Genomic DNA, 12,011 nt, shown 5'->3' with positions numbered 1-12,011 from the left:
TAGAAAACTCAAGATGGCACCTTTTGGACAGATCTGACAAACATTTAGGTATGAGGCCTAAAATATAGACTAGATTAACCCACACGGAATTGGCAGGCTCTTCTCCTAGTCTCCTATCCTTAAGTGCTCATTATCCTTTTCTCTCTCTCTCTCTCTCTCTCTCTCTCAACCACATTCTAATTTTCACTTTCATTGTCAGTTGATATATATGCTTTAAGAAACATATGATTATCAATACTTTTTATTTAAAGTATCTGTAACCTAAAGATGGATATTTGATTGAGTTTGTCTTTGATTATAGAAAAGAGAAATAAGCCTGATATTCTAGAAGGTGCCAACCTAATAGAGTTCCTTTTTTGGAAAAAAAAGAAGAAACATACGATTCAAGAACACCAAACAACTTCATTTCCAGGGGTAACGAAAGATACTCTCAGTTCATTATAAGGTTAAAATATACATTTTTTGGAGCTATACATTATCTCATATGTGTCCCTCACTTTATTATTGTGTGCAAATGAGAGTTTAAATTGTGACTGTAGAGTACAATAACACCACATTTACCCTGATAACTTCATATAATTACTGTGAGGTTAAAAGCAATAAGGAATACCTATTAAAGTAATTCATAAAGAAAGTCATAATAACTGTATAATCATTCCTTGGGAATATAAACATCTGCAATCATCTGTCCTTGGTTCCAAGACCCCCTGGGACATAAAAATCTATGGAAGCTCAAGTCCCTCACATAAAATTGTGATAACTATGCACATACTCCAGTGTGCTTTAAATCATATCTAAATTATTTGTGATGCCTAATAATTGAAGTACTATATAAATAGTTGTTATATTGTATTATTTATAGAATAATAATGACAAAAATTCTGTATAGGTTCAGCATAGAAGTCCTTTATAAAATATTTGCTGCCTAGGGTGAGTTAAATCCATGAAGATAGAACCCACAGACACAGAGACCAACTAAGTGGTTGGCAGTTTATTATTAAGTCTTGAAATAAATTTAGGAAACTGCAATCTTTCTTAAGTTATGGACTGAACCCAGGGCCTTGTGCATGCAGAGGAAGTGCTCTACCACTGAGCTATATCCCCATCTTGTATCATTCCTTTATTCATACTCTTCTGGAGAATGATTATCTAGTTTTTGAGATTGGGGTGGGGATAACCAGAAAGGAGAAATGCTACTTTGTCTTGTGGTTCTTAGGGAAAGAGAAGACTGGAAATGGTATTGTGGTTAAATCTAGACCAGTAGAAATTTCTTTATCTACAAGGAAAAGTAGTACTACCTTGAAACAGTGTGGAGCCATTATTTTGAGAAATGTAATAGAGTCTGACTCCAGGTTGGAGTGCTGAGAGCTCTGAAGCCCTACTTCTACTTCCTAAAAAAAAAAAAAAAAAAAAAAAGCCCAAGTGCACTCTTTGTGTGTATCTTTGAGAAGTTCAAACACACAGTCCTGACACATGAAAGGGAACCCCTGCTTAGCTCCACTCCCAAACCTCCATAAAACCCAGCCATGCCTCTCTGTTCTCTCAACACAATTTTAGACCTGGTTGGGAGCCTGTGCTGCTCTTTCTGGAAAACCCATTATGTGAATAAGAATTCTTTTCATATCATTTATCACATGCATGGCATCATCAGTTTGACATCTGAACCAAATTTTGGATTGTGTGTGGGGGGATCCATCTACCTCCATTCAACTGCCACACTGTAGAAAAAAAGAAATTAGAGAAAAAGAGAAAATGGCTGGAGAATTGGCAGCCAGGAAAATGAAACAGAGAGGCAGTAATGGAGGAGTAAGTAAATACCAAGACAAAGCAAGTTTTTTATACCCAGAAAACTGTTACCTTCAATGGCCTTTGACACTAAAGCCCTAGACTGTATTCAAGAGATCATGATGTTGATGAAGATCGTGAGGTGATATTGCCTGCTGGCTAATATTTATTGAGAATTCACCATCTCAGAAATAAATAGTACTCCAAATTGTTTCGGTGTATAAATTCACGTATCCTCACAACCTGATGAGGTAGAGAGTATTATGAAACCCATTTAGAGATGAGGAAATTGAGGGTTAGAGAGATGAAGCAACTCATCCAAGGCCACATTGCTAATAGGTGATTGGGGTTTGAGCTTGGGCAGCCTCTGCTCAGTACAGACACTTTCAGCAAGTGCATTACGCTATGAAAACTAATCCATTGGGGCAGGTGCCATTTCTTTTTTCTTTGTCTATCCAGAGTACATGATCTGGAGGCACATCGAAAGGGCTGAGGGGCAGAAGCCCTCACCCACTTGTTAATGTTGCCAGATAGTATTTTTTTTTTGGATAGTGGCAATGAGAGCATTGAAAGTGAAGCCAAGGAAAAAAGGGAGAACCCTGTGGTTCAGCTGTAAAATGTAAATTAAGATTCCATAACTATATTTCTAGCTCTTCTAACCAGAGTTTTTCTGTATAGATGATTTGAGAGTAGTGGGTACAGTTGATGGTTGTAAATGATAGGAATGAAAAAAAAGTGTCAAAAATATTTTTTATGAAGCTTATATATTTAGACAGGATACTAATCTGGGAAAGACACTTGAGTTTGACTTTCAGGAGACCGTGTTAAAAAATTCATAGATAATGTGAGCCAGAATTATCACATATTTGTGAACTGAAATAAATGTATAAATATGATCTTTCTGAAACCTTGGGAATAGTTTTGATGAAGGAAACTCTGTTATGATTATTAATTTCATATTTGAATACAACTTCCAAAATGCTTTACTCTTGTATCTTTTCTGACCCTTAGAATCCTTTTTAATTCTTCTCATTAAAATGTGTACATATTAGCAAAATGAAAAAATACAAAGTGCTAAAATAAAATTAAAAAATCTCCCCAATCTATACCCACTCCTCAGATATATCTTTGGTTAAATCTGTAGACATTTAAAATGCACACATATACAAGCACACACATGTGCTTAATACTTTCTTCAGTAACAAACATGAGAATGCATTACATGTATATAGTCTTTTGTAAAATGCTTTTTGAATTTTTAAAAATTGATTATGAATAATTCTCCATCTTATGCCACGTACAACTGTACATTCGACCCTAAGTCTATTGTTTCTCAATTTTCTGAGGAACCAAAATTCTATTTCTTGAATGTTAAGAATTTTTAATTTATTTTAAAACACTTCAAAGCATCTTTGTAAGAAGTAAAATTTCCAGTGTAAGTAGTTGGTCTGAATTTTGACAGACTCCAAAACATGACCAGAAGGAAAAAAAAAAAAATCAAGTAGTGTTGAGCCTGCCTGGCAAGGCTCAAAAGGCTGACAAGTACAAATAGAGGGACAGTAGAGTCATTGGAGTAACTTGGTGGGGTGGGGGGGGAGTTAGAATATGGAAGTGAGATTTAACCTTTTCTTTTAAAGAGAAGAGCTGGATTATATTTGTGGATACTTTTGCTTCAAATCTTAAGAAATATCATTACCATTATTATATATGTTATATCTATATCTATCTACACAGTGCAGGAAATAATATAAATGGATTTTTATGCTTTATATAGATCACATTTTTAGCATGAAATATTGCAATATTCTATTCACTGTTTTGACATTGGGTGAGGTCAGAGCAGCAGGCAGGAGGTAGACCATGTTGAGAAGCTTGAGTCCGGTTTTAAATGTGATGAAAAACACTGAAGTTTTTGAGCAGGAAAGAACTATGATCTTTATGTTTCAAAAGATCACTCTGCTGTACTGAGAATAGAATGGAGGTGGCAGAGAGGAAGCAAGGCATGAGGTTAGAGGTGTCTGAATGAGGGGTGAGAAATGGTGTATTAGAACAGTAGAGGCAGTCAGCTGGGTGATATTTTTGGCCAAATAGGACATTTGCTTGGATTCAGGTTTCTTCATATGTTGTGGTACTTAGCAAAGAATAGGGGCTCAATAAATGCTGATGAATTGGTCACATAAAATGCTGTACCTGTGCTGCTATAGAAAGCTAATCCACTGGATGCGCTGAACTCCTCAATGAAGAACTGAGAAAGGGAAATATGCCCTTCAGTATTTAAGGACTTGTTCCCATACCTCCAGTAGAGCATTAGATCCTCCTCACTGTAGGCATCTGAAACAAGACAATACCATTCCTGTAACTGCAAAAAGCTCTTAGAAGTTACGCGAGGCCTATAATCATGTTTTGTTACAAGAGTGCCTGGTCCAATGACATATATATTTTAGGTGTAGACAAGCATTTGCTAATAGACTGATCATATCCACTCCTCTAAAAAGAAAAAAAATCCTTGAAAAATTGGAGCTTGATGAATAGTAGTGTGTGGAAGCTTGTCTGGTTAAAACTCTCCAAATAGCTGCTCCCCCATTAGGTGCCTTCTCTCACAAAATGAAGCCAGGTGTCACCTCAGAGAGACACCATAGCTTTGTTTCACAGTGTCCGGGTTGACTCCAGGATCTCATGATTTTTTAATTCTGCACCCCTCATGGATGAAATTCTAAAATGAGCAGGGCCCAGTGGTACACGCCTGTAACACCAGCGGCTCAGGAAGCTGAGGCAGGAGAATTGCAAGTTCAAAGCCAGCCTCAGCAACTTGGCCCTAAGAAACTCAGTGAGACCTTGTCTCTAGAAAAATATGAAAAAGGGTTGAAGATGTGGCTCAGTGATTAAGCACCCCTAGGTTCAATTCCTGGTACCATTAAAAAAAAGAAATTAAAAAATAAAGATAGCCTATAAGAAATTTTCTTTTAGAATCACATTTTGTTATAGAAAGTTTCTAATAGATTTGGGAAAGAATGTATATGTAGGAGACATACATTGTCTATCCCAGTATTTTGGTCGCATTATGAAAAATTGCAGTCAATTTTTAAGATGTCTTATCAAAAATAGCTGTTGCATCAAAGTAAATGACAAGGAGCCGGATAAGCATTCCTTTTACAGGACTTTGATTAGAGGTCTACGTCTAGAGTGGTGTTTTCCTAGGGAACCCCAGACACTTAATGGAGGATTGTGACTAGATTTAAGAATAAAATTCCAGAGCTTTCCAGATGTGGAAAGTGTGTGTCATCCTACATAATAATGTTAGAAGAATATACCTTTTTAGGAAGCTTCATAACCATTGTAGAAACTGCAAAAAACAAGTAGTGATGAAAGCATTTTTTTCCTCTGAATCTTCTCATTTGAAAGATAAACTGCCATCATTGCTAGTAAAAGCAAAAGCAAAAAAAACAAAACAAAATAAAATTCCCACCACTTCGGAAAAACACATCAAGATGTTTAAACGCTCGCTAAGACCATACTTGTTTCTGTGCAAGCATGTGATGCTGTGTTCAGATGATATGGACTCACTGTATCAGGAAATAAGACTTACAGCTTTCCAGTTCAAGAGAGCAATTTTGAGTGTCAAGAGGAAACCTGCTGAAATCCATTAAGCACATGGCCGAAACTGTTATCCTATAAAAGGAATGAGAAAAAGAGAACTGCAGATCATTTAACCATATGGTCAAATTAGCACGCAACATTGAAGCTCCCTTATTGTTCGCCTGTTTTGTGTGCCTTTCAAGAATAATGGAAAATGGGCGTTACTATCTTTTTTCCAAATAATGTACAAGGAAGCAAACCAGGAGGATAGATGATAATTGCTTAAGACATGGATCGATGAGTGTGTTCCCGCTCTCACAACTGCTTCTGATTTCATCATCTCCTGGTCATCCCCCTCAGTGTTTTCTGGTGCTGATGTTTTCAGAAAAATACACTTCAAAGTGAGACATTTCTAAATAGATTTAAATATTTTCTGCTCTTTGAAAGACCAAAACTTAAGTAGTCTCTAGTCATAAAGGGTTGGGGTAGCAGTAATAAAAAATCTACAGGTAAAGGTTTCCTTCACAAAGCAAATGTAGTCGAGGACATTCTCTTTCCAGCGGTGAGGGGAAAAGCCCGGAGCATGTTTAGTCATAGATCTATATGCACAATGCATAATTCAGGTGCTATTAAGCAAAAAGGCTTGCATGCTGATGAGGTTTATTTTTTTTCACTTTTTGTATCCTCCTAGATTTTCCTGGCTTCAGGCAGAGGCTGCTGTACTATGATCTTGCCTCAAAGTAGAAACTTTGCTACCCAGAATAGCAGATCAGAGGTTCATAAAGGCCTCCAAACAAGTCTGCAAAACCAAACAAACAACAACAAAACAAAAACAAAAACAAAAACAAAAACAAAGGGCAACAGATGCTCCCACCCAGGGTGCTCCTGAGATAATCGGAGGAGTAGAATTATTTTATCTTCTGTGGCTGAATTCTACTGTCAATAGTCATACACCAAAACACCAAGCTAGGGAAGAGTCTGGACAGCTTTATGTAAGTGAAATACATTCATTCTGGTGCATTTCCAGTGTTTTAAAGCTGGAAGGCACCTCTGAGGTCTTCTCGTCCATCCCCTACATAGTACACATAAAGAAATTAATGAGCAAGGAGTTAAGGTGGCTAGGCAATGTCAGAACCAAGCCTGGAACCAGGTAATCAGATTCTGAGCTTGAATTGGCTCTGTTCTTGGCTGGAAGAGCTGTGCCAACAACAATTTTGAATCTTCCTGAGTTTGGAGATATCCAAGACCACCCTCAAGGTCAACCACTCATTAGACTCACAGAATTCAGCAAAGTTCTTGTACTCATGGTTCCCTTTACTACAATCAAAGAATTAGAATAAACAACAGGAAATGAGTACAGGGCAGGGTCCAGGGGAAATCAGGAGCAAGTTTCCAGTTGTTCTCTCCTAGTGGAGTCACGTAGACAGGTCTTCAATCCCTCAGCAATGGTGTGTGACAAACCAGAGAAGGTCATCTGAGCCTGTGTCTATTATGGTTTGGATACTAGGTGTTTCCCCAAAGCCCTTATGTTAATGAAGTAAAGTTCAGAGGTGAAAAGATTGAATTGTGAGAGCTGTAACCTAATCAATCCATCCTAGTTTGAATGGACTAACTGGGTGGTAACTGTAGGCAGCTGGGGAACTGTAGAACGGAGGGGAAGGGTTACAGAGGATGTACACTGGAAGGAATCATCTTTCCTGCAGCCCTTTCCCCCTGCTCTTTCTGCTTCCTGGCCACTGTGTCTGGAGCAGCCCTCCTCAGCAGGCCCTTCCTCTATATAATGTTCTGCCTCACCTTGGGCCCTGAGCAATGGAGTCAGCCCACCATGGACTGAACTGAGCCAAATAGCCTTTTCCTCCTCTAAGTCATTCTTGTATGGTATTTTGGTCACAGTGATGCTAAATGCCTAATACAGTGTCCATAGTTTTAATTGAGAGTTGGTCATAGAGCCATGGTTGACTACCTACATGGCTGACTTTAGTCTCTAGCCCTCCAGAGGATACACAGATACCACGTATCCCTCAGAACCCCCACAAGTCACATTGTGAGTGTAGGATTATCTGACTTGACCCACAGACCACAGCTAAACAAAAAAATACTTTTATCCGGTAGAATATTCCAAGGGATTAGAGATTACCTTGCAGGAGACAGTCAAGAGCCAAATCTTTTTTTAGAATATGAAAGGTAAGAAAAATCCAGTGAGTTAATCATTTACCAGTCATCCCCTCATCAAAACAAATTAAAACACTTGATTCTTAGACCAAATATTGTTGTTCTGCCTTCAATTCCTAGTGAGAATTGACTTCAATATTTTTGAGTCTTTTTTGGGTTCTAGCGATTGAATCCAGGGGTGCTTTACCACTGAACCATATTCCCAGCCCTTTTTGTTTTATTTTGAGACAGGGTCTCAGTGAATAGTTCAGGGCCTCACTAAGTTGCTGAGGCTGGGTTTGAACTTGTGATCTTCCTGCCTCAGCTTCCCAAATGGATGGGATCACAGGCATGTGATCATAAGCATGAGTCACTGTGCCCGGCTTTTTTAAGTCTTCTGTTACTCCTGATTTAAAAGTCCTATCGAAAATAGTACTTTTCCTTAATTTCACTTAGAAAAACATTGACGACCTTTATAAAATGGCAAGCAAAAATTCCTTTGTACAAGATTTTTTAATAGGCAAGAGAACCTATAATAGTTTTCTACTACTACTGTATGAAATTAAAACACACTTGGTGGTTTAAAACAATAGAAATTTATTCTGTCACACTTCTTAAGGCCAGAAGTCTGAGGCCAGTACCTCTAGGCCAAAATTAAGGTATCAGAAAATTCTTGTTCCCTTAGAAGTTCTGGGGGAGAAATCCATTCATCTAACAACTTCTGGGAGCCATCTGTATTCCCTGGCTGTGGTCACCTTGTTTGCAGCTTTCCTGAGTCTATCAACTTTTCTCCTCCTTTCTATTTTAAAGATACTTATGGTTGCATTCAAGTGCCAACCAGACAATCCAGCATAATCTTCCTGTTTTAAGATCTTTAATTTAATCATATCTACAAGTTTTTTTTTTTTTTTTGCCATAAAAGGTAACCTTCACAGGTTCCAGAATAAAGAGATGGATATCTTTTAGGACGTCACTTTTCCAGGCTACTACAGAAACTTCTGAGACTTCTAGGACTTTTAAAAAAGTTGAATGGCACAGGTTTACTAAACATTTTTAGAATATGTCACTCAATATGTAGAGAACTCATTTGGTTAAAAAACATATGGAACATTAAAGATGGAGGGCCATGACTACATAGTATTAGAACAAAAAAAGAGGAAACTTAAGTAAGTAAAAAAGAGGAAAAGTAAATAAATAAGTTAATACTAACTTGGATGATGACTACGCCTTCCTGTGAAAAATGAAGAACACAATCAATTATTTAGCTAGCAAGAGATACAAACACCGTTTGATTTATAGAGATGGGGTGAAGCTGGTGAAGAGGAATAGCAGATTTGCATACCTAGAAAATTGTAAGTCAGACTTTTAAGTATTTCTGAAGCTCAGTTTTCACTCTATTTGTACAATCCACATATACCCATATACCCGGAATGGCTATAGTTAGAATAGGAAACTGATCTTTTAAAATCTGGGTGTTAGAACCAGAGAACATGGCACCTTCTCTTGTGCCTCAGCACCATTAAACCGACAGCAGGGTTGTCAGTGTAGTCAGAAGTGAGGCCCACCAGCTTCCGTGTAGATGCCTGTGGTCCAGGGAAGCAAAGGCAACAGAGAACCCTCCTTACCTGACACTGAAGAGGACGTTTCCATCAGGGTCGACGCGCAGCATGAAGTTCTCCACGGTCGTATCATGGATGAAGGATCTTTTAGAATGGACGAAAAAGATGTCAGGCACCCAAATCTTTTTGATCAATCTGTGGTCAAAGGTCATGCTTTTATTTGTTTTGCTAGGAAAGGAGAGCCTCTCATCTTTCCAGTAATGCCTGAGGTAAAAAGTCATTGTAAAGTCCTAGGCAGAGAGAAAAGGAGACCAATCAAAACCAGCAGAAACGGGGCTCAGGATCAATACTCTTGGTTCCAGGAGTGATTGCCATGGGTGTTGATGACTTGTAGGCGACTGTCCTATATTGTATTTTCAGGTAGGTTTAGGTTGAAGCTAATGAGCTTATGTTGTGAGCTTCTCCTTCACATGGACTTCAGTGAGTGCTGAGAGTTCCTGGAGTGATAGAGTATTCATGCTGGGAAGGGAAACCATGTTATCAATGGGAAGCAATTTTATGTGAGCATTCTGACTAATCCCCTGAGTAGACTGAAGATGAAAGGGACCTGAAACTTCAATATTTTGTCTATTATTTTATTGTGATTTCTTATTTTGTTTATTATTTTATTGCTTATTCTAAATATCCACTTTTCAAATTGTTTTAGGATTCCTAATTTTGTGTTATTTCTGATAAAGCAGATCTCCCAAATTGAATAAACTAGAGTGGTGCAAAAACCTGGGTACAGTCTGTATTAGAGCTAGTGGAAAGCAAGTTGTCAGAGGTCCTGGGACAAAGATGGGCTGAATCCAGGGAAAAGCATGGCCTGGTTTCTAGGGCCAATGAGAGGGAACAGCCTCCATCTAAAGACATTCAAAATGAAATTTCTTAATACTTTAGGTCCAGGAGGATCAATATTAAAAGGCAAACTATGTGCAAAGCATAGCTAGAAGCTGCATCTTACTACGTACTAGGGAACCTGGTGGAGACCTTGTCATACACTTGCACGTGCTAGAAACAAAAGAAATGTACCAATAGAGGATGGTGGAAAAGGCAGTGGAACTGAGGAGAAAGAAATGAAATGGAAAGTATGATTCATATATAAGGAAGTCCAGCAATTAGGTGAGAATAGAGAAATGGGCACTGAAGGTTTATAACTATAAATATTCCTTCATTTAGCATAGATAAGTAAACAAAAAGGGGCTAAACAAAACCCCGAGACTACATTAACACACAAACAGAAGAGGAAAAGGAGCATAGGCCTGTGCATAGAAGTTAGCCACCAAGGCATGAGGGTTTTTGGAGAAAAACCCTGAAAACTATATAAACAAAAAAATAGCTCTTGTCATTATGTAGATAAGGAAGGTAATTCTAAGTTGGGAATAGGGAAAATAAAATGGAAAAATTATGGTAGAGGATATTAAAACATTAAAAATGGCTAACATGAGAAAACCAGGATTAAGAGAGGCAAAGATTTAAAAAGTAAGCCTGCAAAGTGATGTAGGAGACACAGAGAGGCTACAGGGAAGGTGGTTGAGATTAGCAAGTGATCTGTTTCAAGTTTTAGAGACAGTGATGGGTAGAGAGTATTCCATGAAAATAATATGGTTGTTTCATTGCAAAATAAAATAGTGATAATCTCTTTCATATTTCTAGGAAATAGGAGCACTTTTCTTAATTTTTAGTTTTCTGAGTCAAAAAATCCTTTGTTGTTTACAGATAAGCAAAATTAATATCAGTTGAAACTTCTGGAAGCAGCCTATGAAGCTTGGTTCAGTAGTCTTTCTATGGGTAAACTCACACCTTTGTGATGACATAGTGCACATCCATCGTGGTTATCCTTCTAATATATTGCTCCTAGTTCACATTATATAACTAAATACATCATGATGTTCTGCAGTGCCCCACTGCTGAAAAACTACTAGAAGGAAAAAGAAGAGTAGGAAAGGAATGGGAATTGTAATCGAAGGCAGAAAGAACTGAGTAGAAGCGGACAAAATAACTACAACCCTATTATTATTGAGCAGAGTAGGAAAGATTAATGTATGCATAACTCAAATGATTTATTAAAACACCAATGATTTTGCTACTATTGATCTCATACTTTCAGAAACTTACCATATTAACCTCTGAAATGCTGTCAATGCTTTCAACCTGGACATCTATACCTACTGGCACTGGGGACCCTACAGAAAAAAACAAGGGGTAAAATGTTGAGAAATGCATGCCAATCATTTTGGAAACCATCAAAACAGAGAGTGTGCATTGTTTATATGTTGCAAATGAACAACATTATTTTTTGAGTTTCTTGAAACAAAAATTTTTCCCATTTTCTGTTGAATGAGTTACTATACATTCGATTATAACAATAAAAGCACACATGTAAACATTCCAATAATCCTTCGTCGTTTGCTTGGGGACCTCTTAATATTTTTTCTTTTGTAGTACAGAACTGATGTCCCCAGTTTTATTTTTCACTTATTTATTTATTTATTTTTAGCTAGTAGTGGAAAGGTTGATGTTTTGAAAATATATGAAAAATTATGCATTTTATAAGGTCATGGTCATATCTTACAACCAGGGAGTATCATAGAGTAACTGACTCTGGGCAGTGTTGAAGTGTTTTCTCTCCTTCTGAAAAATCCAGCCTCTTTTACTTGTACAGTGGTTTGCAGACTAGAAGCACACAGATGGCAGTGCCAACCTATGCATGGACACCATGGATTCAGACACAAAGATCCCTTCACAGATCATCAGCAACAAAAGGTTGCACCTGGGGAGAAGACATCCTCAGAATGCATTTGAAGAGACTATACCAAAAGTCAGAACTGCAGCAATTCTGTACAGGAAACTGCTGAGACTTGTTTGCAGTTGGATCACCTAGCATCAGGTTGATGGGCC

At 37.7% G+C, this 12,011-nt stretch overlaps 1 protein-coding gene across 1 annotated transcript in view; it reads right to left on the bottom strand.

Moving 5' to 3' along the window:
• Positions 1-12,011, bottom strand: part of Gabrr3 (gamma-aminobutyric acid type A receptor subunit rho3) — a 43,940-nt gene that overhangs the window by 16,642 nt on the left and 15,287 nt on the right. Inside the window, exons 3-6 of the mRNA XM_076868493.2 lie at positions 11,229-11,296; positions 9,138-9,361; positions 5,372-5,454; positions 3,976-4,116 (exon numbers count right to left, since the gene is read on the bottom strand). Of these exons, the coding sequence (XP_076724608.2) occupies positions 3,976-4,116; positions 5,372-5,454; positions 9,138-9,361; positions 11,229-11,296 (516 nt within the window). The remainder of the gene's footprint in view (positions 1-3,975; positions 4,117-5,371; positions 5,455-9,137; positions 9,362-11,228; positions 11,297-12,011) is intronic.

Source organism: Callospermophilus lateralis, chromosome 10 (assembly GCF_048772815.1).
Source record: "Callospermophilus lateralis isolate mCalLat2 chromosome 10, mCalLat2.hap1, whole genome shotgun sequence".
NCBI classification, from domain to species: domain Eukaryota; kingdom Metazoa; phylum Chordata; class Mammalia; order Rodentia; family Sciuridae; genus Callospermophilus; species Callospermophilus lateralis.
Note: the sequence above shows the minus strand (reverse complement) of the source record. Positions and strands in the feature narration are given on the sequence as shown.